General features: G+C 54.6%; 9 protein-coding genes across 9 annotated transcripts; 4 read left to right on the forward strand and 5 right to left on the reverse strand.

Annotated features, from left to right (window-relative positions):
- Positions 1-95: 95 nt before the first annotated feature.
- Positions 96-404, reverse strand: C8A04DRAFT_33248 (H/ACA ribonucleoprotein complex subunit 3; the record flags this gene model as incomplete). Its single annotated transcript, XM_062782386.1, has 2 exons — positions 96-100; positions 227-404. 2 exons carry the CDS (start codon positions 402-404, stop codon positions 96-98), a joined length of 183 nt encoding a protein of 60 aa, XP_062632651.1.
- Positions 405-942: 538 nt separating this feature from the next.
- Positions 943-2866, reverse strand: C8A04DRAFT_33249 (uncharacterized protein; the record flags this gene model as incomplete). Its single annotated transcript, XM_062782387.1, has 2 exons — positions 943-2641; positions 2703-2866. The coding sequence occupies 2 exons, from the start codon at positions 2864-2866 to the stop codon at positions 943-945; spliced, it is 1863 nt and encodes a 620-aa protein (XP_062632652.1).
- A 4086-nt stretch (positions 2867-6952) lies between these two features.
- C8A04DRAFT_33250 (uncharacterized protein) lies at positions 6953-9255 on the forward strand (the record flags this gene model as incomplete). Its single annotated transcript, XM_062782388.1, has 2 exons — positions 6953-7098; positions 7323-9255. 2 exons carry the CDS (start codon positions 6953-6955, stop codon positions 9253-9255), a joined length of 2079 nt encoding a protein of 692 aa, XP_062632653.1.
- A 3374-nt stretch (positions 9256-12629) lies between these two features.
- C8A04DRAFT_33251 (uncharacterized protein) lies at positions 12630-13598 on the forward strand (the record flags this gene model as incomplete). Its single annotated transcript, XM_062782389.1, has 3 exons — positions 12630-12666; positions 12733-12792; positions 12853-13598. 3 exons carry the CDS (start codon positions 12630-12632, stop codon positions 13596-13598), a joined length of 843 nt encoding a protein of 280 aa, XP_062632654.1.
- A 1262-nt stretch (positions 13599-14860) lies between these two features.
- Positions 14861-15839, reverse strand: C8A04DRAFT_33252 (uncharacterized protein; the record flags this gene model as incomplete). Its single annotated transcript, XM_062782390.1, has 2 exons — positions 14861-15222; positions 15323-15839. The coding sequence occupies 2 exons, from the start codon at positions 15837-15839 to the stop codon at positions 14861-14863; spliced, it is 879 nt and encodes a 292-aa protein (XP_062632655.1).
- A 979-nt stretch (positions 15840-16818) lies between these two features.
- On the reverse strand, positions 16819-17375 carry C8A04DRAFT_33253 (uncharacterized protein; the record flags this gene model as incomplete). Its single annotated transcript, XM_062782391.1, has 3 exons — positions 16819-16854; positions 16958-17219; positions 17311-17375. 3 exons carry the CDS (start codon positions 17373-17375, stop codon positions 16819-16821), a joined length of 363 nt encoding a protein of 120 aa, XP_062632656.1.
- A 1011-nt stretch (positions 17376-18386) lies between these two features.
- On the forward strand, positions 18387-19672 carry C8A04DRAFT_33254 (uncharacterized protein; the record flags this gene model as incomplete). The annotated part of the gene is made up of 3 exons (XM_062782392.1): positions 18387-18592; positions 18653-19476; positions 19554-19672. 3 exons carry the CDS (start codon positions 18387-18389, stop codon positions 19670-19672), a joined length of 1149 nt encoding a protein of 382 aa, XP_062632657.1.
- Positions 19673-21316: 1644 nt separating this feature from the next.
- On the forward strand, positions 21317-22343 carry C8A04DRAFT_33255 (uncharacterized protein; the record flags this gene model as incomplete). The annotated part of the gene is made up of 2 exons (XM_062782393.1): positions 21317-21588; positions 21656-22343. The coding sequence occupies 2 exons, from the start codon at positions 21317-21319 to the stop codon at positions 22341-22343; spliced, it is 960 nt and encodes a 319-aa protein (XP_062632658.1).
- A 711-nt stretch (positions 22344-23054) lies between these two features.
- Positions 23055-24203, reverse strand: C8A04DRAFT_16003 (uncharacterized protein; the record flags this gene model as incomplete). Its single annotated transcript, XM_062778698.1, has 3 exons — positions 23055-23461; positions 23519-23996; positions 24096-24203. 3 exons carry the CDS (start codon positions 24201-24203, stop codon positions 23055-23057), a joined length of 993 nt encoding a protein of 330 aa, XP_062632659.1.
- Between the last annotated feature and the right edge of the window lie 363 nt (positions 24204-24566).

The following is a 24566-nucleotide window of genomic DNA, read 5'->3' on the forward strand; positions in this document are numbered from 1 at the left end:
GGCTATTCACGGTGACCACGGTATTATCGAAGGGTTGCCGGCGACCTGCCTTCTAGAGAGCCACGTCGTCCGCAGTCGTCAAATCGTCCGCCAATTTATTCTACACCACCTATCGTTAGCATCCCATTCGTTCATTCTTCCGCCCATCCATCCATCCAATACACATCTCCATCCAGCCCCCCTTCCAAAGGCACCACAAGGCAAGAAGGACATTGTGAAAACATACTCTTCTGCGCCAACAGCACAGCAAACCTCTTGCGCACAGCAATCCGATGGCGCGACCACTTGTCGTCAGGCGAGAACCGCGCCGGGTGCGCCGACTTGGTCACCTGCCCGTCCATGACCTTCTTGAGAGTGTAGCGCCGGCCGGAGCCGTTGGCCTCGGGGAGGTACATGAGATGCATTTTGGGTGAGTGGCGGGTGGGGTATTCGGATTGGTTGGGGAGTTGGGAGCGGCGGTTGGTTGGAGCGGTGGGAGGTGTTTGGATGTGGTGATGGTGATGAAAGGAGAGTTTGCGCTTCGAGTCGGTTTGGACTTTGGGAAATTTTTCGCCAATCGAGGATTGCAGGTAGGGGCCCCACTTTTCTTGAGGTTGAAATGTGGGGACGTTTGATCAAAATGTGGGGCTTATCGTTCTGGTTATCTTTCTTTCATCCGAAGCTTCATCGTAACTCACTCATTACTATTCACATGTATTTGCTGAATTGAATGATCAGGTAAAATATCAGATTTCAATTTCTCAATCTGTAAAATATCTGAAATAATTTGAAATTGAGATACCATAGAAACTAAAGAAAGAAGAGAAGAACAAATCATCATGATCATGTCACATCATCCAAGGTCACACGAGCAACATCCCACCCAAAAATGGCCCATCGAACTCCGCCTTCGCTCTCCCAACCCATAACCCTTGACAAAAAATAACCGACCCAGAAACCACCCTACTCCGATCCAACCACCGAAATACCCGGCGACCCAGCCCGCACGCGGCGCCTCTCCGCATCATCCACTACCTCCACGGCAGTCTCACTACTTTCCACAACACCCACCAGCACCGGCGTCCTCACCCTCGATGCCGCTGACAACGACGGACTCGACCCACCCGCACTCGATCCACCGGCGCTTGTCAGAGGCGGGGTCGATAGCGGGGAGAATGGGTTCGGCGCAGGCGGCATCGGCCCGATCGACGATTGCTGGCTGCCTGAATACCCAGACATCCAGCTCATCGGGCGGATCGGCGGAGCAGGGGGGCAGGGACCGGAAATCGGGGGGAAAGAAGCACCGGGGAAAGGCGGTGGATGACCAAAGTACGGCTGCGGAGGCGGCGGCGGGTGCTGGTAAAACGGTGCCGGCCAAACACCACTGTGGGGGTTCCGGGGCTCGGGTTCAACGTGCGGGGTGAAGCCATAGGGGTCGCTCACAGGGCATGTGACGCAGGCGAGGTGGTATGGCCCGGTAGGGCTGAACATGATGGGCCGGCGGCAAGGGAGGTGAGCGGGGTAGTGTACGCAGGGGCGGACGCGGGGGTCACGGCAGGCGTCGCAGTTGTGCGGCAGGGGCCGGTACTCCTCGGTAGGGCGCGGGAGCGTGGAGTCAAAGGGGCGGAACGGCGGGATGGGCGGCTCGCGAGGGCGGCGGGGGTAGGATTCATCGCGGATGAAGCTCGGGCTCTGGCGGGGGAGAACACGGATGCGGACGCTGGGCGACCGGCTGCTCGGCGACCGGCTCCGGATCCGGATGGGCGAAGTCGGACGTGGCGAGCGACGGTAGGGCGGGGGTGAGTCGTTCCGCGAACGAATCCGGATAGATGGGGACGGAGATGGGGAGTCGTAGCGGCTGCTTCGCCAGCTGCGGTATGAGGGCGGCGAGAAGGAACGAGTACGTGTTCGGTGTGATAGCGAGCGCGTGCGTGTGTGCATCACTGGTGAAAACGACCGCGCGCGATACGGAGGGCGGAAGCTCCTACGCTTCTGACGGAGGGCATTACGCTGCTCGCGTCTCGCACGCTCCCGACGATTGCTCTCCAGGTTGTCCGACTGCACCCAGGGATTGGCCGTCGGTGAGAAGCTGTTGAAGCCGTCTTCCCCGGGCGGAACAACGTTGGTCTCGGCACCGCGGATGATCACCGTGTACAACAAGTGATCCCGGGGTTTGGGGTTCTTCCAGAACCGCACCTTGTGGCGTTTGACATCTGTAAAGTCGGTCTGGGCGAAGCGGTCCTGCAGTTGCTCTCGGAAGCTAACCACGGTCCAGGTGCGTGTCCGGTAGCGGGTGGATGTCGACCGACCCCTGTCGAAGAGGAGGTCGTTAAGAGTCTTCCGGACTTCCTCGGGCGCCTTTCGGCATCGCTCGTCGAGGTCGTGTTCGTACGTCTTGCCGCCGCCAAGGAAGGGCCGGGCCGCCCAGCTACGCTTGTGCGTCGCCTGGAATTTCTCAATCGCCTGCAGGTGGGCGTCCGAGAGCTCGCTTTGGGTGGACGGCTTTCGCCTCAACTCTACACGGCTCGGGATTTCATCCACGAGGCTAACGGCCCTGATCCCGAGGACTTTGTGGCCTTCAATCTGCTCCCGCGTCTTTGGGTAGTAGTAGATGCTCCAAGCTTCGTAGGCGGGACGGTTCTGTTCCCCTCTCTTCAAGCGGCTGACGGCTAGAATTAGCATTCAGAACACTCTACGGGAAAGTCTCTGTGAGAGATACTTACAACACCGGGGCGTGATCTTGAGTATCCCGCATCGGAAAATAGTGATATGATGACGTGGAAATGTCTGAGATGCTGTCGCTGTCGCTGTACACGGTAACGTCGTCGTCATCGATGTCATTCATCTCCCGTATCGGGCTTCTGCCTCTATCCTCCGTCGAAGCCATGATATTGGCGATTGTTCTGTTTGAGGGCGAGGGTCGCACAGTAACACCACCAAAATCGACGCAGGCGATCAATCTTGGGATGATAAAGTCAAGAAGATCCTGGAAGAAGAAGGGGCAGCTTTCACGTTTTAAAACTCGCGCAATGCTGGTCACAAAAGAAGAGAGGGGCGAGAACACACATAGAAGGACACACAAGGGGGGGTAAGGGGGCACAGCCGTCGTCAGACGGGTCTGGGGTCCCACAAGGCTGGCTGGAACGGGGTTTGTCCTCTCGGAAGTCTGGGGAGGAGGGTGGGGAGACTGCGGGAGACTGCGCAATCGACAGCCCGCACCACGAGCAAGGCAGCCAGCCCAGGCAGCAAGCCTGCCTGCCTTGGGGACCGGGTTGGGGGCCTCACGCTTCTCCTGCAAGTTGATTGCCCCCGACCGACGACCCGCATGCCGGGCCAGCACGATTCGACGGGCGATTGGAGTGATGAAGCCCCATATTTTCGAGCCCCCGTGGCCAAATAAACCGGACGAACACCCCGCTGTGTTCCCGTTCCACCGCAGCCGCGAAAGCAGCTCAATTGAGGACAGATGCCGAATGGTTGATATGGAAAGCCTGGCTTCCTGGTTTGTGTTTGGTTCGCTCGGGTTTGACGGTCCCGCTCCTGGGGCTCCGGTGTGAACGAGGACTGCGCAACCAAGTCGAAAAGGCTGCGCCGCCAGCTTGCCCGGGTCGGTCTAGCGCGGGTGGTAAGGGTAGGCTAGCGGCACCATATCTGGTATGGCGCATTTTTAGTTGAAGCGGGCTCTGGCAGAGCTCCCGCCAGACATTATGATATGAGGCCTCCAAAAGTCGGGACGATTGAAGAAACGTGGAATGTCTTGCAGCGGGAAGCTGGGGTCATGCTTTGTCTCAATTGCGTCCAATATGTCAGGGCCCCGCGGATCCCTGAACTAATTTTCGGGATTTGTGCTCTTGAAGAGTTCCACGCGTGCGTTGAAGCGGGAAAGGCGGGCCGTGAACAACAAAGAGAAGGGATCGCGACAATGAAACGAGCGCGCGTTGGGAGCAACGGGAGGGTGGAGAGCCCGCGATGCGTATCCATGGAACGTAAGGACACTAGTTAGAGGCAGCACCGGTAATGGTGAGACATAAGCTCACAAAAGGCTGCTGTGAAGAAACAAAGGATGTTCAAGAGTAGCGCATAATGTGGAGTAATTTGTGTGGGGAGACCGTTGTTTGTCCACACGTAATTAACGTCCGTCCATCGATAGATAGTACGTTATGTCCGATGCGGAATTCTGCGATGTGTCCAAAAAAAAAATGTTGAGTCCTTCGGTCCTTCTCCTCCATTGTCGCCAGTCACGTTGTTTATTGTCAAATCGTTCCTTCCGGGCTGGCGCCTTGGCGAAGGCCGAAACTCTCCCCCGATCAAGAGCAAAACAACCGCTTGAGTCATGGCGTCCATGGTACAGAAAAGCCCTGTGGTAGGTAGCCGGGCGCTACCCACAATAAACAAAACCTCACAGCAAAGCCTGATTAGAACCTTTTCCATTAGGTATTCAATTCTTTTTTTCACAGCACTCTCATCCCCCCTTATCTAAACCTCCGTTTGTGCGCCAATGAACGCGCCGGATTGGAGAAGCCGCCTTGGTATTCCTTCGTACGAAGGAGACTTTCAGACTTAAGGTTACCCTCCAGTTGAGAAGTAGGTCTCGAAATCTCAAGGTCCGCGTGCCCTGGCCGGTAGCGTTTTTGCGACAGCGCCCAGCGTCCATTGCAGTGGTCCCCTTGACCGGCCGGGTTGGGGATACATAGTAGTCCTTGGCCGGGAGGAACAAGGAACAAGGAACAAGGAGGGCGGTTGTTCCCGCCCAGATGCCATCAAACCACAACAAGGAAATATGGTTTGGGTTCGCCGCGCGCTTCGACAACCCTGTCCCACCGCCCCTGGCGGAATGCATGGCGCTGGTCATTCCCACGCATCCCTTTTGCCCCGAATCCGATGAATGTCGCAGCTTGCAGGCCGGCATTAGTGCGGCGTGACAGCGGCCAATCATAAGTGCCCAGCCCAACAACCCACCACACAAGCGAGTGGGGAAGGTTCGATATCATCAGCCCCTTCCACCTTTTGCAGACCAGCCGGGCAATAAAACTGGACTCAACTGATTGACCGGTTTCGAGCAATGCCTACCGGTCCATGGGCGGGCTCTTCACGTTAATTCCTCAGGGGAAGTGAGAGGGTGATTTCCACCAAGACCGATTCCACTGTTCCCCGGGTTCTCCGGATTAGCCTTCTCGTCTTCGAGAAACACAAACTCTCGTAACGGGAGTTTTGCTCAGGATACGGAAACCGCAGAGTAGCCGGAATAAGCGCTGTCTCAACCCCAACCCCCTCCACCAAATGCGGCCCTGAGGTCGAGTCTCAACCCCCCACACCCACTGCAACGCATCTGGACGGTCGGTCTGCGGCTTTGAATGGGCGAACCCGTCGACGAGACCATGGCCGCAGCAGCGTCTTGCGGCAAGGCTGCGTTTTCCGCAAGTTGATTGGACTTCCCTCCCTTGTTGCTGCCGCTAAACTCTCGGGGCCGACCTGGGATGCAGACGAGAGAACGCCTAAGCCTCGCAAGAAGGGTGTTATTTTGTTCTAGTTGGAGGACAAGCTGAAAGATATTAGTGAGGCAGTGCTTTCAAGGTTGGGTACTAGGCAGTTTATAAAACAATCAACTTTCCCTCGTTCTAGCGTGCCCGGGGCTCTCTGCTTGGGTTTTGGAACGGTGATGTTGCCCGGCCCAGTCTTACATCCGCTTCCCACGCCTGCTTCACCGGACCGCTTTTTTGATCAAAGATCCCATCACTCCTCCCTTCCTCACCCCCCCCCCCCCCGCCGCGCCGAACCCTTCGATTCGGATAACGCCCGTCAATTCGGATAACGCCCGTCAAGCAGGGCCGATCCATGGGAGCGCCCATGCCCGGGCTCACGCTTTCCCTTCCCAACCAGCAACCCGCGGTCTCAGGTCCGAAGATGATGGACCTTGACAGCACTCGAAAGGTCTTGGGGTCGTTGCGTCTCCCCGGAGCAGCAGCATGGGTAACCCGGCATCGTGCCCCACACCCCTCCTTTACCTTTTCTCCTAGCCACGCACGCCCGGCCTCTTCTTGTTGACAGGCGGCGAGTCTCGGGTGGGTTGTGGTTTTATCACTGCCCCTGGAGTACTCGCTGCTCCACATAAGAAGATGCCAGGGCAAAACGGTCGAGGTACACAGTACGAATGCCGAGAGATCGTGCGAAGTTGCACCCCGCCTTCCCCCCCCTTTCTCTTTCCCTGGCCTTGTTCTCTCTTTTCTCCTTCTGTCCTGCAGCCCTATTTTCTCTTTTTTCGTCTGCCGAACCAGATCAGATCCCGCCGCGCACCCTCGATCGCCGCGACACCGCGGTCGGTTTCCCAACCATGCTCCCCCGAGACAGATACTTGTTGGGCCAAGGGTAGAACGAGGCGTCTGACCACGCGAACCTTCGGCTGCGAAGGTTGCCATGCCAGTCCATCAGGTCCTCCACCGACCAGCACGCCCACCGGGAACGCGCATCATGGATCCTCCTCGGCTCGCCTCACTAGACTGGGCGGCCGGGGGGGTTGGCAGGTCTCCTCCCATCACCTTTTGTTCCGTGCGACCAGTCTCCCGTCAAATAGTCGCAGCTCATAACGGTGATTGAACCTTGATGTCGTCAGCAGGCGGCCAGACCTGGAGATTGAAACCGTCCTCCCTGGACCTTCACCCTCCTCGTGATTATAACCCGTCGTCCCCAAGGTCCTTGACGGCTTCCGAGTCACCCGATGTCCTTGCCGACCCTGCAGTTTTAACATGATTGTCGGTTCTTGTTGTTGTCCCCGTCCTCACCATCCTAAGATATCTAAAGAACCTACTTCATGGGTCGCCGTCCCCTCAGTATTTAGACCAGACATATCCGTGTTTTGTTCTCGAACCTGGCATCCGCGATCTTCTGGCCTCTTCTGTTAAACAACTGCCTTTGCTTTGCGAAACGCACACACACACACAGCGACACACACTCACCCAAACCTGCCCTCGCCAATATGGACCCGAACACTTCGGCTCACTACAACATGTCCCCGAAGTCCGCGGTGTCAGACTTTAGCATGCTCCCATCTCCAGCACTGCCGCCATACACAGCTCTGGAGCCATCTGCCACATCTGCATCATCGTTTTATCAACAAGAACCGTAAGTATTCGCCCCCTACCCCCCTTCCCTCTCGTATCAAAGCACTAGACGATCTAAGTGGACGCTAGACCTCATGATCCGAGGTCGTGCTTTGAAACCAAACTCCAGTGCGATCTTCGGTATGCCGAGTTCCGGTCCCGGCTGGCCCATTTGGAACGATGCCCATGCCGATGCAAAAGCAAGCAAGGGACTTGGGGTAGACTGACCAAGTTTCTCGTCCGCAGTCTTAAGCAAGGTGCCCAATCTCTCTCGGACGGGAGATCGAACCGCCACTCGACCTCATACACGTACTCGATCAATAGCTTTCAACACGTTGACGACAACAACAGCACGCACTCCCAACTCCCGGCCGAACTTCCACAATATCCCGAACCCTCTGAGCTTCCATCTGGACAAGTTGCTCATGCTCATGCCCAGTACAACCCGCATAGCGACATTCACCACCCAGTGCGTGTCGCAACCGTGCCGCCGTTGAAGATCAGCCCCATATCGCGACAAATGTTTGGCGGCCCAGAGCCTTCCCCCCAGAGCCTCGTTTCGAGCCTTTCGTCGGCAGGATCCTCGAACTTCGCCGGCTTTGGGACCAGCGTGTCCACGCCTGTGTCCCAGGGATACCCCACACCGTCTTCTACGAGACGTGGCACCGGGGTCGTTGTGTTCACGGCGAATCCGTATCAGCCGCAACACCAACAGCAACGACAACAGCAACAACAACAACAAGGATATTACCAAGATATCCCCTGGCAGCACCCTTTCGACCCTGCGATCAACATGACCCAATCCCCGGCAGAACTTCCCGGCAGCTCATCGGTTTCTGTTATCAGCCCTGCGACGATGATGCAGCATCGCAACTCTAGCCTTGCTTCCGAGTTTGCCCCCGCCGCTACCTATGGCACCCCAGCTAGGTCGCCGCAGACACACCCTCTGGACAGCAGCGGAAACTTCACATCGTTGGAGCAACCCGCCGCAATGCCGAATCAGCAAGCCGCGCAGCACATGACGGCCATGAAAAATGCACCGCCGGTGATGTATCCCGGTCAGGCCGAAAGAGCCCGGGCCGCCTTCCAGCGTCAGCCCTCTCTGTTGGGCTGGACCGGCCCCGGAAGTAGTATGCCGCAGAACCGGCAGCAGTCGCTTGGTTCGGCCACCAGCAGCATGCACAGCATGCACAGCAACAACCATTCCGTGCACGGCGCGGGCCGTTCCGGGACTTTGCCGACGACCCCTGAGACCTTCGACCCTCATCCCGTTACCCCCCCTGGTTTTGACCCCCAAGGCCAACAAGCAAACACTATCCCCAACGCCGAGGATATGAACACCAACTTGATGGGGTTGGGTGCGCATGCCAACCTAGACGCTAGGGCCGTGCCCAACGCCGGCCTCGCCCAAGTCTATCAGGAGGAACTTACCGGAGCGGGCGACCCAGCGTACCCCTCGCCGCCGTCCGGAATGCCCCTACAGCTTCCACGGTATGGGACAGACTTACACATGTCCCAAGAATCGCAAGAGCAGGAGCGGCAGCAGCAGCAACAGTCGCGAAGAACACAGGCTCGATCCAGTGACCGGAGAGAAAGAAGGCAGCCCAGGCAGAGACGGTGGTTGCACAATGCCCTACAGCAGGCTCAGTTGCAGCTCACCCGGCCAATACAGCCGCAGCTCGGCCAGCACAAGCCTCATCACAACTGTGAGGTTGCGGATTATAGCCCAGAGGAAGTCAACCAGAGACTGATGAACACCAACTTCTACGACCCGCAAATCCTCATTCAGCCCTTGCTCTCCGGGCCCTTGCTCTCCGAGCCCCAGGAAATCCAAGCCGAAGCCCACATGGCCTGCGAGGCAGACATTTTGGCAGCCCTCACCTCCCGAGGCAAAGCCCGAAACGATACCTCGCCCAAAATTAAGGGGTTCTACTGCGAGCCCTGCGCCAGGGCCTTCGACGGCAGCAGCAGCCTGCGCAACAGGGTGAAAAAGCATTACGCCACGAACGTGCACCGAGAGAACACGTTCCAGCAGCTGCCAGACATGATTCCGTGCCCAATCACCAACTGCGGCTCCGAGTTCAACAGGATGGATAACCTGGTGCAACATGATCAACAGGTGCATAGCGGACAGGGGCTGCCCGATCGAGGTGGACAGGGACGGGGGAGGAGGGCTTAGGCGATCGGATCAGACGACTCGCCGGGATTCGGACGGGACGGTCCATCTCATCTTATCCTATCCCACCCCTGCATCAGATCGATGCTCATCTCCGCTCCTTTTCTTTTGTTTACACTACGAAGTACCTGGGGAGGTTTTTGGCTTTGATCATTAGGCACAGTATTGCATACCTTATGGGTGGAACATGAAGTTGGCAAGCTCCTACTTCACGGCACAAGGGGGAAATCTCGTGGAGCGGATGTTGGCCGGGCACAATGGGTTACGGAGCGGTTATTTCGTTTCATTTTTTGGACATTTTCTTTTCCTTTTCTTTTCTTTTTTTTTTTTTTGTTTTTTTTTACCTCCGACTTGTACGACGGACAAATATTTCACGACCTAGCACCTCACCATTACAATTGGGGGATTGGCGGATCTAAGCACGATTTTTGTTTTCCTTAATTCTTCTAGCAAGCCTTTTTCCTTTTTTTCTCTTCTTCCACCACCACTTTGACACCAAAACCCACCGGCCTGGCAAGTTGACGGGTTCAGCTTCCTTCTCACCGTTTGGGTACTTTTGTTTCATCTTGGCGCTGCACAGTTCTTTTGCCCCCTTCCCAGATTGGTATTGGATAAGAATGGATTGACAGACTTGATTGGCAGAGTGAGAACGGCAGCGACAATCTGGGACGGCACGGTCCATCGGTACATAGCTCGCTCACTGAAAAAAAAGGCCGTTTTCCCCCTCTCGGGCTGTCCCAGCTCAACGGGCTTCGTGAAATCTCCGCGGCAATGCAATGTGTGTCCCATTGCGTCGGAACCACCATCGAGTTCCCGCTTGCAAGCGGCGGCGCGAGATCTTGAAAATCAAAGATTTCGCCTCTTGCGTTTCATTGTTTCCAGCCGTTTCGCCCCTTCCCCGCAACCCCATTTCATCCTTGTGCAAATCCTCTTTGTTTTCGAGTGCTTGTTGCTTTTTTCCCAGACACGTGTAGTTTCTCCCCGCCTGCTCGTCCGAGCACACACCGTTTCGTTTCGTTTCGGTCGCCGCGACCTATTTTTTTTTTTCAAGGCGAACTGACCCGCCAACTCACCCGCCCAAGGAGGCCTCCCGCTCTGAACTCAACGCGGGCGCTCTCGGCTCGCAGGACCTCGAAGACGGGTTTTCGGTAAACAGAACCCGCCTGGTTGGTCGCCCATATCGTGTTTTGTCCCTTGGTGGGGCTATCACCCGCCTTCGAGGTTGCCTTGGTTCAAAACCTGGACAATCCAGCGTGTGAGGACAACGGGACAAGCTACAAGCTTCGTTGCACCCAGGATGCTGGGCTCGATCATGCCCTGACATCGTATTGTTACATCCACACCTCCCCCGGTACAGTGTGGGGGGCACTGTGTACAATGTTTGCCCGCGCAGGGCCCGACCGACGCCTTCGTTCGCCCTATTTCCCTGCCCCACCCGTTCTGCCCAGCGGAAAGGCGGAAGGCGGAAAGGGCTTGCGTTGGCTCATCGGGCGCACCCTTGACCCTGTTTTTTGCATTGTGGGATTGTCTCTGGTCGAAACACCAAACGTTGTGTGCCTGCCTGGGTGCCTGAATGCGGCTCTTCGGGGTTCACGTTCCAAACACTGAGCAGCATGGGCAGGGACGACTCTGTTTGGCCGACGCAGGTCGTGGCTGCTGACAGAGCGTGATCAACACGTGACGAAATAAGATATCGGGGCCGGTTTTCTCCGCTCATTTTGATTATGCGCGCGGCGGATCCTTCTTGTGTAACCGCCGTCCTCATCGGAAGCGCGATTTTGGGCTTTGAATGCGGCGGTAATCTTCTGGAACGTCACGTCGAAGGTTCAGGTTTTTTACGGGACTGAAGAAGTAAATTTTTTCTCGATGGACTTTTCTCCGTTTCAATCCGTTGATCAGGCAACGTTGAAGTTTCTGGCCAGTGCCCGGTCTCAAAGCTGCCTGCTTACAATCAACCAGCGGCCAGATTGGACAATCCAGCGTAGGGACGGATGAGATTTGTACCTACACCTAGTGTAATGTAACCCATGGTGGTGCAAAGGACCAAATTGTCTCATATCGGCCAGTCTAGAAGGTGAGAGATCAACCCTTATCTCCCGCATGAGTGTTCATAACAATAGATGGGCAGGCACATTTCCCTAAACCGGCGGAAACCTTCCCTCGAGGTGGCCGACACGAGCGAGGATCGCTTTGCCGAGACCTTCTCGAACCTCCGGATTCACTTCACCGCCAGGTCTCCGAAGCTTAGCAGGGTCAAAACGCAATGCACGATTCTGCGGCTGTCAAACCGTGACAAAGGTCTTGGCGATTCTCATTCGACAGACTGACTGAATATCCACGAAACGAATCCAATCGCCTGCCCAATCTGAGCAGGGACCAGCATTGATCTCGTTTCCCGTATGCGTTGCAAAGGGGCGATGGTTGATCCCGTGAGTCCCAACATCTTCGTCCAGGAATCCTGCAAATCCTGGACAACACGGCTGTCATCCTCTCACCCTCAAGGAATAAATCGCCTCGACAACTTGACAGACTTGTCGCTGTTCAACGCAAACTGCAACACAGGCCTTGCACGCCAATGATTGGCTCGACTTCCCACATTCCTCTCGATAAGGCAAGTGGAACCAATCAACTAAAAATAGAGGGCTTGGCAAAACGTCTTGAACCAGTTATCTCCATTCGCAGATCCCTGTCGCAGGCAAGATCTCAAAACATGTCAAAATCTGCTCCGTTAAGCGCCGCCCCGCCCAGGCGCGAATCGAGAACCCCCAGGCCCTCCCGCAGCCAGGTCCGGAGCACCGCGACTGGCCAACTCCCCCACGCTTGGCTGCGCGCTTCCTGGCGGTCTTGGTCCCGCAGGGCGCCTCGTCAAACGGCGAGTCCACGGTGCGACTTCCCTGTAGGAGCCTCCGAGCGAATCGGTTGGTGTTTGCTGGCGGAGAAAACTGCGACTATAGGCTGTGAGAGCCTCAAACATGCGACGCCGCGCTTGATGGAGTGGACACTTTGATCGCTTCATTGTGTTTTGAGCGCGAGTGGTAGATTAACTGTTCGTTGCGGGCGGTCTCGGTTTTGAAAGGGAGGAAAGTATTTAGAAGGGTTGCTCTGCTAGTCGGAGCTGTTCTGATGTTTTGTTCTGTTTCTTTTGAACATCCCATTGTCAATGGTGGCCGACTGACTCGACGCTGCATTTTTTTCCTTTTTGTGGTTTCTTACTTTGTGTGTTTCCTTCACGGTGTTCACGGGTTCTCGCTGTTCCTTGATTCTTTGTTGCTGGTCAACATTTATTGCAATATTTATTCACCCGTCTTTACGTTTCACACGACACCGGCTCTCGTGCCTCGGTTAGACTCGAATTAAAAACAAAAAACACCGACAAAATGAAGGTTACCGACTTGGTCAAGTTGTACTTCAAGCGTAAGCTCGCCTCCGGTCATGATAACAAACCTGCTGCAAGGGGTAATGATGCTAACCAGTTGATAGCTGCGGGCTTGCTGCGCTTCGCGCCATATCTCCTCGTTCTTCCCATCGTTATCTTTTACTGTAAGTTGACTCAGATCCCGAGCTTATTGTTGGGAGAAACTACTAATACCCCTTTCACAGGCCTCTCGTTGACCGGCTGCCTCTCCACGTCCCCCGCGATTCCCAACATCTACATCGTCGATCTCTGGGCCAACAACGGCAACACTAACTTCACCGACACGGACCCCCTCGTTAAAGTCCGCGTCAACTACTTCGGCATCTGCGGCGTCGATGACGAAGGCACCCGCTGCATGGCCACCACGGGCAAATCTATCGCCACCCTAACCGCCAACCTCTTCCCTACCATCGCCGGCGGCCCCAGCAACAACAACACCAAAGGCTCCTCTCACACCACCCGGGCCGCCTCAGCTGCACCCGCAACCCCCGGCAAAGCCGAGCTCACCGACATGGTCACAACGGCCATAAACCTCCAATCCCGCAACTTCATCTCCGTCCTCGCAGGCGCCGCAGTCCTCTTCCTCTTCTCCCTCGCCGGGCTCGTCCTCCTCAAGCGGGACTCCGCCAACCAGCTCAACGCCTGGGAGCGGACCCGCCGCAGCGTCATCATCCGCCGTAGCACCTACGGTCTGCTGTACGGCTCGACGTCGCTGCTATTCGCGGCGGCGCTGTCTACGACACAGTCGGCTGGGGCGCTGGAGTGGGCGGCTGCGGGCATGGTGCATGCGAGTGTTTTGATCAAGAGTGGGACGACGCTGCAGGTGCTGCAGTGGTTGGTGTTTGGGTTCCAGGCGGTGTTTGTGTTGACTGTGCCAATTTTGATGAGGGCGCCGAAGGCGGAGGAGGGGGGGTTTAAGGGGGAGGTTTAAGGGAGGGATTTGATGGGGAGATGGGGTATTTTGGGGTAATGAAGGTGGTTTTCTTTTGTAGATCTGGGGTGGGTAGTCTGCTTTATTGGTTTCGCTCTCGATTACAGCCAGTTAGATGTAGCTCGTAGCTATCTACTTAATCAGCCCTGATTCAGGAACTCTTGGTTTTCCTTAAAAGGTTTGACGATGAACAACCGACTACAAGGCTCCGAAGTGTGGCCCGGCCATGTCTCTGACGGAGTTTGTCCAGAACCAACCAACAGCCTCATGTGGGATATTCAGTTGGCTTGAGCCTTTGTCCGTCGCGCGAGTCCCGTGTCTCGCCTGAAACACGTAATATTACCGTTACCCACGTGAGGGCTCCCAACAGCCAACATATTCTCAAATGTTTGCTTTGTCCCAGGATACTTATTTCTTTGTGGCAACGCTGATTGTTCTTTCCCATTTTCTCACTTTCCTCTAGTCTTACTAAAGTACTGCAAAAAAACCTCGGCTATTACCGTCCATGCAGGAGATACTTTCATTACTATGGCGACCTTTGACCTTGGCACCTGCGGCTGTATCTAGACATGTCCAACCTGTCATCTCTCGACGATTCCCCCAAAGTCTCGGCAGTTTAAGATTCGCCAAATTGCACGAAGGACAAGTGGCCGATCCCAAACGAGAGGTTTTGCCGCAAACCCCCACGAGGCTATCCAACCCGGCATGGTCCTCAGCGAAAGTCTCATCCGACGCATGGATACCGACATCGGCTTATTTCTGCACAAAACATCGCTCCTCACCTTTCCCAGTGCGGAAGGGACATACGGAACAGCCCCAGTGAAGGCAGTTAAGAGTTCATTGGCGGCTGATCTCGAGGAGCAAAAAGATGATCCACCATTGAATGAAAAGGGTTACATCAATGACGAAGGAATTCGGAAAATCATGGTAGAGGGTACCTTGGATCTAGGATATTTTCTACCGCTGTTGTACCGACCATTTGTCGACTTTTTTTTGATGCTGGGGCGGTGAATATAAGATGCAGGTGGTACTGGTGTTCACAGGCAACAGCGGCTGCATATAGAAGAGGAAGGAACGAGCGAGAACGACCAAGGCAAGACATAGCTACTACTATGTGAGGGGTTGAGTCCATCTGAGAGGCGATAATGAGATAAGATCCCTTGGAGCAGATTACCGCCTGGTGAAGTCGCGCTCAAGTTCATTTAGCCAAACCCGTCGGACTGTAGCTTCACCGTCCAATACCCACCGTCCACCCTCCCAACTCATGACCAACCGACAACCCACCCCACAACAACCGCTACCGCCAGCACGAACCCGCTCGACCCCATCACGCTCATGGCGCCACTATCACCACCGGGAACCCCAGGTACACTATTCCCACCAACCGCGTGATTCGCCCGCGCACAAGTCAACTTAGTCCGGCTCCCACCGCCGGAGCTTGACGTGGCAACATTGACTGTAAGCGACGGACCCCAGCGGAGAAGGACCGGCCACGCTAGGCTACCGACCTCATCGTACGCGGTGTTGTTGAACGTGCCCTGAGAGTGGGGATGTGGGACACCGCCGAATTCGCGGACGTTGTACCCTTGAGCGGGCCATTCTTCAATGGTGGTTTTGTTGAAGGCTGGGTGGTGTGATTAGTTGAAAGTTGAATGGAAGATGAGAGGAGGAATGACCAAGCGAGGAAAGGAAAAGAGGGGAAAAGAAAAGCTAGGGCGTCGTACGCTTCGCGAAACAACCCGGGCCGATGGAATCCATCAGATCAGCTTGTCCGTCCCCGCAGGACTCAATCTCCCGCAAATTTGGGCAGCTGCATCGCCCAACCAGGACGGACTGTTCCACGTCACGGATGCACTGTTCGCTCAGAAAACTGGTGCAAGTCCCATCGTCGATGCGAAGCTGAGTTGGGTAGGTCTCAAGGTTGACGTCCCAATTCAGCACGCAAACCTCCCAGCTGCTGTCCACATCGATGCCTGCAGGAGGCGTCAAGCGCACCCGGGTGGCTGTAAAGGTCCGGTTTGAAGTGGTGTCTTGTTCTGCCTCATTCGTGTTGCTCCAAGGGAGGGGGAAGTCGGAGGCGACGGAGACAGCGAGGGTCCAATTGGCGAACTGGTCTGGAGAGGGATACCGGACTGAGATATCGGGAGCTTCAAGGGTGTATCTACCCACGGCGCTGGGTGAGTCTAGGACTTCGTTGTAGGTTGCTTCCGGGATGTTCCATGGCCCGGTGGGTGACCCCATACCGCTGAAGCTGCCTACGAAAGAGGCTGCCGCCGGCGAAAAAAGGGCATCGGCTTGATAAGCCGTGGATAATCTGGAGATAGTCATTGGAAACAGGATTGGATGATGTGTAATTTAAAGAGAGAAAGGTGTGAACAGGCGGGATACTTCGCGTGGTCCCGGATGATTATTATATGTGAATATCCAAAGTGTTTCCTGGTGTCATGTCTGAGTTTCCTTGTTGTACCCTGCGAGACAAAGCTGCCCAACAGGGCGGTGTCGGTTGTTTCTCCGCCGGGGATAATCATCCAGACGAGCCAACACGTCATGGGCTTTCAACATCAAAGTGGGAATGTCTTAGAGCATGGTTAGGTTGAATATCATTGGCCCAGCTCGTGTTTTAACCCGAAATACTCGAGTACACAGCCGACTTTTCCGTTCGCCCAGAGGTTTTCGGCCCCCATGTGATCTACGGCCAAGACCACCAGAGAACCGCAACGGGAAACCGGCCGCCAACAACAAGCATGTTGATGAGAATCATCTGGCTAGTGCACTTTTATGACCGCCTGAGGGGCTTTTGTTGTCGATCGGAGTCTGAATTTGATGCTCAGCGAGCCCCTCGCTACGTGTGACATGTGACAATGTAGGTTGCGAACCTGTCCCCGCATCGTGTCTCGGCTCCCAGCGGTTACACAGACGGTTTGACTGCAGAAGTTCAAGATCGTGGCGTCAAGTTATGGATTTTGCGGTTACGCTGATCATTGTAATACAGCGATTTGGTGTTTAATCCTCGCTGTCTACGTGCATTTGAGACAATGGCAGCGACGAATTGATTACATGAAGTTACTTAGGTAGGTGGTGTAGGAATCATTACGAAAAATTATGGTATTCGGGATCAAGTACGCGAAATTTATTTCAAGTTCAAATCAACGACAAGGTAAATAACATCAACTCTAACTGGTTACACAGCCAACCATCTCCTGATTGTTCCGCTCCTCCATCACGATCCCTTGGGCAGAACTCTCACAGCTTGAACCTGCTCGAGGGACAATCATCAGTAACCACCCCTTACAAGATTCCTCATGAACTTCGGGGAGGGGGATGGGGGCAGGACTGCAGAAATCAGGTAGTTTACTCACATCGACACCCTCGTGGACCGCATAACAGCCGTCCTCAGTCCACGTCTCAATGTACTTGGTATGATCGCACCCCCGTTCCGAAAATATATCCACCTTCATTCCATCGGTTTCGATGCCCCGGACAATTGCTGTACGACCGCCAGCGACGGCGATACACCAAAGCTCTTGGCCAGGCTGGCCGGCCGTGCCCCAGATAATGTCCAGGTTCTCGTCGTTCGATCCGTCGGGCGCAGGACAGCCTTTCTCGTAGAAGTCGACGAGCCTTTGAGAAGAGGAAAATTGGGCCAGAGGGTTAGTAATTACTTATGATGCCAGCGGTGGTGGGTTTGGGGAGGAAACGGGAGATCGATTACCAGTTTGCCTTGCTGATCTGGGCAAGCAAGGTTACTGCGAGAGTCGCCGAGAGAGTGAGACGCATTTTGGGTGAGGGGACAAAAAACTGTTATTGATGAGAAAGTAGGATTCTGCTGGAGGGAGCCTGTTGAGTTGATCTGGGGGTCGGAGGGTCCGGAATCTGTAGGGATACTTGTTCATATTAATACTTCAAACCATCACCACTTGTAATTACTTGATGTCTCACGGTTACAACCAAGTCACCATTACATGAAAGCCCCGACACCTTCGCAGGGCCAATCTAAGCGACGGCGAGACGGCCATAACCTCGCCCCGATGCCGTTGATGCGATCTGCGGATGTTCCATCCAGTACAGCCTCAGTATGGTCTCACACATCGGTCGCTGCGAATGTCTATTCCCGCGGTTTTTACCTTTTCGGGGCCGCCGCCGGCGCCTAGCATCATGCTGTTGAATGGTGCCTAGCTACGCCGAGCCTGCGAATTCGTCACGGGCTGAGGTTTAATTTTCATTTTGCTCTAGGATAGGCTCTAACGGCGTCCCGTATTTTGGCGTCTGAGACTGTTTCTTCCTCCGTGAACTGGGTCCATGCAGGTGCAGTTGTGGTTAAGTAAAGTTGGGGGCCAAATCGACTATCCCTGTCCAAAAATGTCGGCGTTGTCGGCCCCAACAACACCGACACCGACAGTAGTCGGGATTTGACTTGACAACACAAAGTTTTGAAGGGGATGAACAACAACGCTGGTACTGATACTCGTGCGGTACCTTCAAAGAATGAGATTTGGAGGTAAATTGGTGCATTCGCCCGGTATGCAGTTGTAAAAGTACAAAGCTCTCGCCACCTATTACATCTTCAAGTCATCATCAGATCGCGGCGCGGTTTTTGTTGCTCTGTATGCTTTCCACGAAGTTGTTAGAGATGCAAAACAATTGGGAGAATAAAATGGGCTCGAAAAATCCATTAAATACCGCCATGGGACCCACGGCCTCGAAGAAAAACAACAGCAAATTCCCTAGACCCTAAGCTCAACAATCATTTCAAAAATCTCAGTTTCGCATCACAAACTCTAGCTCACCATGGTTCAATTCAACAAGCTCGCAGTTTGGCTCCTTGCCCTTGCACTACCCTCCGTCAACGCAGGCACCTACAAGATGTGCAAAGACAACACCTGCAACGACTGTCCTGTTGGCATCACCAACGCCGGCACCGGATACCCGGACTGTGTCACGTATGATACTGAGTCGGTCCTGTTCAACCAGGACTTTTCTGGGACCCCCGGGGGGTAAGTATTGCCGGAGCTCGAAGTCCATGGCAGTAAACTAACGACTCACTCATCCTTCAGGGGCTGGCAGACCTACATTGATATCCCCAAACTTGACTATCAATGCCGCATCATCATCAAGTCCCCAGCCAACACCGACATCGCCGGCTGCGGGTACATGATCGCCAGCTTCAGCCAGCCCACATGCGCCGTGCTGAACCTGGAAAAGACCTTCATGGTACAGTTCTGTTGTGGATCTGGTGACTGCAATGCTGCGGGAGCGTCCAGGCTACTGAAACGGTCGGCCAAGTTCGGCGAATCGTCGCTGGATATCGAAGCCGCTGCCAGCGGGATGTACAGTCTGGTACTGCAGTACCCCAACGGTACCGATATTGAGCCTATTCGTATCGGAAGTCCGCCGGTCCTCAGCAGGGATGAAGGGACCTTGGAAACTGAGAAGACGGGGCACATCACCGAGAGAGCCGTTTCCCCCTCGAACAGCCTTGACAGCAAACCCACCGTAGACAACAAGGACAACGAGGACAACAAAAACAACAGCAACAACGGCAACAACAACCACAACAACACCACCACCCTAACCACCCGCTCCCGCTGCGAAGCCAACAGCTGGAAGCCCAACGCCGGCCAAGACGAATACACCCGCCCCGCAGACAACACGCAGATCGTGCACCCCGCGGTGTCCGGGCCAGGCGAGTTCGCCATCACCCAGTCGCGCACGCAGACCTTCGCCACCTCGATGAGCATTGGGTTTGCCGACATTTTGTCGCTGGGCGTGAGCTTTGAGATGAGCGAGTCGGTGCAGGACACACATGCGACGACTTTTCCTGTGGAGGCGGGCCAGAGTGGGGAGATTGGGTTTACGTCGTTTTTGGTTTGCACGGCGGGTGAGTATTTGTCTGATTTTCTTCGTTTGGTTTTTGGGTTGAGATGATTGTGTGCTGACGTTGATGGTGTGTGATAGGAACCGGCCGATGTGATGGCGGTCAGGTGAAAGGAGAGATTTGCACGCCCAAGGTTAGGAAGGCTGATGATGGGTCGTCGTATTTGGATGGCATCTATTCGCTGGTAATTCATTCTTGATTGGCTTATTTTTGCTTCTTTTGCAAGCTGAGAAGGTGAATTTCGGCTGGTGTGGGCAAGCATTTTGAAAGAGCAGTGGCGGTATCACAGTGCTTGGTGGGAGAAAGTGGGGATTGTTGATGAGATTTGGAATGGTTGATTTGAAAATGTGTCGTACTAAGTATATGTAAACCGGGTGCTTACCTGTTGAGGTCTTTGAACAGGCGTTCGAGATAAAACCCTGTTAGTCGATTCCTCGCCCCAGAATTTGACAGGCTGCATATATATCTTCGATCTTTTCCGTCCAGGAAATGCCGTCAACACTGCCTGAGTGAGAAGCCTATTTAACTTAAATTTACCAGTGAGAATACATATCCTGGGCATACAACCTCGTTTAGGTACCAGCCTCTTAAACCCTCCAAAATGTGCCCGAGAGACTGCAATACAGCCTTGATGAGCGGTCGCAACTGCCTTCTTATTCATGTCGAAAATAGGGCCTTGGCACGGCAGCCACTCCGGGAGTTGACGCGCACGGGCTGTCCAGCGATGATATCAATCCAATCTACAGAGTCCCGAGAGGGTATCAAAGAGGAAATCCCTGCCATAAAAGTGACAAAAGCTTATTTTTCTCTCAGCGTCCTGATAAGCGCTTGAATTTTGCGGTTTTGCCTCTTGAATTGCTGAACCGACGATGGGTTCGACCTCGCCTGTTCTGAGCCTGCTCGGTCCTGGTCCTGAGGTCCTTTTCCCTGCGACGGAGATGGTGGTTCCGGTCGGCAGGCGAGTGGGGATTGTTTCGTTTCTCCCACGGTCATCGTTGACCCAAGGCCAACGATTTAACTCTTCCAAACGTCGGAAAGTCGAAGTACACGTGCTTACGTGCCAATTTTGGTTTTTGTTTCTTTAGGATCCTTACTCCAAATGAATTTTACTTTTACTTCGATTTTTTTCTCCTTTGCCTCTACCAACGTTTGTTCAACATGTACCAGCACCTCCACGGACCCTCTTCCCCCGGATTCTCGGCGCCCATTGCCGCCACCGCAACGTTATTTACAACCCGTGTTCTAGACCATTTTGGGAGGACAACAAATGTCGACCCGCAAACCGGGTCGACACAGGCTGATCTGCGCTGAGGAAAACCCCGGTGGAGTTCCGTACCGTTACATTCCAGTGCATGTCGCCGGGATGTGCACTGGGATTCGCCAGGGGGCGAGCCGGGGTGTTTAACCTGGCTGGGCACAAGTGCGGGAGTGGAACGGCTGCCAAAGCTCCGAAGCTTGTCTCGTCCTGGCTTGTCTTGTGGGGAAGAAGGGTTGCCGAAGCTGTGGAAGGGACGGGGACGAAACGCTTGAGGCCTAAAAATACCGTGTTGGGTTTGAAGGGCAGTGTGTGGTAAATGAAAGGGATCGTGGTAGCGGTCCGATGCGGCCGGGTCTTGTCCCTTTCGAGCATGACAGCACGCCGGCGCCGAACTTCCAGTTTGAGATGGGCCTGCAAAGAAGCTTTCTAGTGCGAATGGAACGGTGGATCTGGGGAGCCGAGTTTCCGGGGAAGGCAATTCCCGGAAGTAAATAAATAGGGGATCATGTCCCTCTTTTGTGAGCATCTCTGTCTCCTCCCCCTTCTCGTCATCCCTGAACCCATAATAATCACCTCTCACCCACAATGCTCCACAAAACCGCCCTCCTCGCCTGCGCGGCCACGGTGCCGCTGGTGTCGGCCCAGGTGTCGAACGACTTCGAAAGTGGCTGGGACAAGTCTGCGTGGCCAATCTACGCCCCCGACTGCAACCAGGGCGGCAGCGTGACGCTGGATTCGACGACGGCGCACAGCGGCAAGAACTCGATCCGTGTTGACGGTGCGGGGGGTTACTGCGGGCATGTGTTCGTAGGCACGACGCAGGTCCCTAGCGGGGACCTCTATGTCCGGACGTGGCTGTAAGTGTTTTTAAGTACTTGAAATAAGTAAAAGGATTTTCAGAGACTAATAGGACTCTGCTTGTAGGAAAGCCTCCAAGGCCCTAACCTCCTCCCACGTCTCCTTCATCACCATGCCCGACCCGGCACAAGGCAGCAACAAGCACCTGCGCATCGGCGGCCAGTCGCAGATCCTCATGTACAACCGCGAGTCCGACGACGCCACCCTCCCCGACCTCTCCCCTCAAGGCATCGCCGCATCCACCGCCCTGCCCACCGGCTCGTGGCAGTGCTTCGAGTACCACGTCGGCACCGACGGGTCCATCGAGACCTGGCTCAACGGCAACGCCATCGCCGGCCTGACCAGCAAGCCCGGCGACGGCAACGCCAACGCGGCCCAATGGCAGCGCAGCTCCATCAAGCCCAAGCCCTCGGGCGTGTACTTCGGCTGGGAGTCCTACGGCGGTGACACCAACACCTTCTGGTACGACGACATTGTCATCAGCTCGTCGCGCGTGGGCTGTGACGGAGGCTCGACTACCCCGCCGGTGTCGTCCTCGCCTGGCACGCCGGGCACGACCCTGACGACCTCGACGACTAAGGCCCCGGGGACGACTACCACCAAGCCCCCCGCGACAACGACGACGGCTACCACCCCGACTTGCACCGCCGCTCAGTGGTCGCAGTGTGACGGCATTGGGTACACAGGGTGCAAGACGTGTGCCGCGCCGTACACGTGCAAGTACTCGAGCGACTACTACTCACAGTGCTTGTAGAAGGTGACGATGGGAGTTGTGGCTGAGATGATGAACAATGATTTGTTGTTCAAGGAGAATTGTATATAGGTGTTATTTCTTGTCGATATTTGCTGTAGAGAAGACGAAGAAACGTATATATTGAGTTTTCAGTATCTTGGTCCGTTAAGTGCAACAGGCCATGCCATTTCGCCGTCGCCACGTTCATCATGCCCCGTAAATTGATCGTGTTACAGGCCGCCCGGTAGTTGTCGAGGGCTGATTCTGCCCAAAACGAGGACCAGGCTAGTAGATAATCACGGAGAGAGTGATGAATCAGGGGCTAGCTTTGAAACATTTGAGAAGCAGCGTATGGTTTGGGTGGAGCCCACAATTAGAAGATTGATTTTTCGAAGTACTGGTCTTTGAAGGAAAATGCACCCCGACAGAATTGGGTTGATGAAAAGGTTCTCGGCTATGCTATGGCTATGGAGTTTACACCCCGTTCTTCGATCATTTCAAGTCTGGGATCTTAGTCAAACGGCTGGTGAAACATAGTTTCGAAGCCCGTGGTAACGTGGTTTTAAATATGTCCGAAAAAGAAAACTTAGAATACATGAACAGGAGAAACGGGGTCTAATTGAGTAAGGAGATGGGATGGAATGAACAATTTGAAAGGCTACTTGAAGCTTCCGAATGCCGAAAGCTCTCTATAATAATAGGTAACAAATCTTGCATACTCCGTCTCTAAAATCAAACCACCGACTTGGTCGTAGGACCCTCCTCCGACCTAGGCACACCCATCTCAGCCAACGCCTTCTTCACCCCCAGCCGCACCCAACTCTCGATTTCCTCACTTGTCCCAACCGGGATTACCCCCAACATTCCCAACGCATTCGTTCCGACCTCTGTGCTCACCCTCGCCAGCCGCCTCGGAATAACCACCATCCACCGCCTCGTAAAAATCACGTTATGCGGGCACGCCGCGCCCGGTTCGGTGTTGTCAGGAATGTCACCCTTTGTCTGCCCGACAGTCTCAGCCTGCGCGAGTAAATTGGCATACACTCCCTCGACCTCGGGAGCGGTCATATCTTCCTTCTCAAAGCGTTGGTAGAACCACGAAAACGGGATCTCCGGTTCCTGTTGGCCCGCATCACCCTCTAGAAACGAAATCAAACTTCCTCGCCCCAAATCAAATTCGGACCCTAACTCCGAACTCGACCCCGAATCCGTCCCCGACCCTGACCATCTCATCGGCAACACCTGCATATGCTTATGCACCCGACTACAGCCGGAATCCCGACCACAGTTGAAAAACGCCAGATAGTCTTTCGACCCTCCCTCCAACGTCTTCTCCCTCCTCGGTAGAGAATGCAGCATAAACCACGCAAACTCAAAGTCATCCCTGTCGAGCGGCTCATGTTGGCGTCTGAAGCCGGAGGAGGTCAGGACCAGGAAGTGAGGGCGGGCAAGGGCGAATTTATTGGCGACTATGAAGTGAGTTCGTGTACCCGCAGGTTGGTAGGTGGACGTGGATGATGAGAAAAGGGGTTTTTCCGATGAGAAAAGGGGGATTTCGAAGCCGAGGGTGTCGATGTCGCTTCCTTCGAGTCGGCCACTACTGGGGTCGGGGTTGGAGGGGGGTTGTTGGAAGAGGGGTTTCTTGATGGTAGAGGGGGTGAGGAGGAATTGGAACTGGGTTAGTGTTGCAGAGATTTAGCGTCTTTTCCATTTGGGGTTTTATTTTCTGTTTTTTTGTTTGTCTGATGAGAATTATGGAGAGGGGATGAATACCTTGAGACCATCTTCGACATGCTCAATTTGCTCTTGTTGATCGTCGAAAAGGACTACGCCGGTCGCGACGAACTCGTCAAAGTAGGCGTGCACGACACCACGGTCCATGATAAGTTGTAGCGAGTTGTAGCCGCGGTGGTTCCCTGTGAATTGTTCGTAAGAGCGTCGGGGTGCTGCTGGGTTCAGATAACCGCGGCTGTGATGAGAAAGTTAAGTCAAGGTCAGGAACTGATTTTTGCTTGAAAACTTCAAGATTCCCCATTTAAAAGGTCCGATTGGCTGAGACCACCTTCCCCCACTCGCCATTTTCAAGGAAGCGACGACTTACTTACTCATGGGCATTCGTGGGTGGGCAATTAGTTCCTTAATGGGTATGGGTGGGTAGGTAGTACCTACCTAAATAATATGGGTTATAGGTAACGTACCTTATAAGCGAGCCGAACATATAAGCGAGCCGAACACTCTCCACCA

This window comes from Dichotomopilus funicola, assembly GCF_033296635.1.
Source record: "Dichotomopilus funicola strain CBS 141.50 unplaced genomic scaffold C8A04scaffold_120, whole genome shotgun sequence".
NCBI classification, from domain to species: domain Eukaryota; kingdom Fungi; phylum Ascomycota; class Sordariomycetes; order Sordariales; family Chaetomiaceae; genus Dichotomopilus; species Dichotomopilus funicola.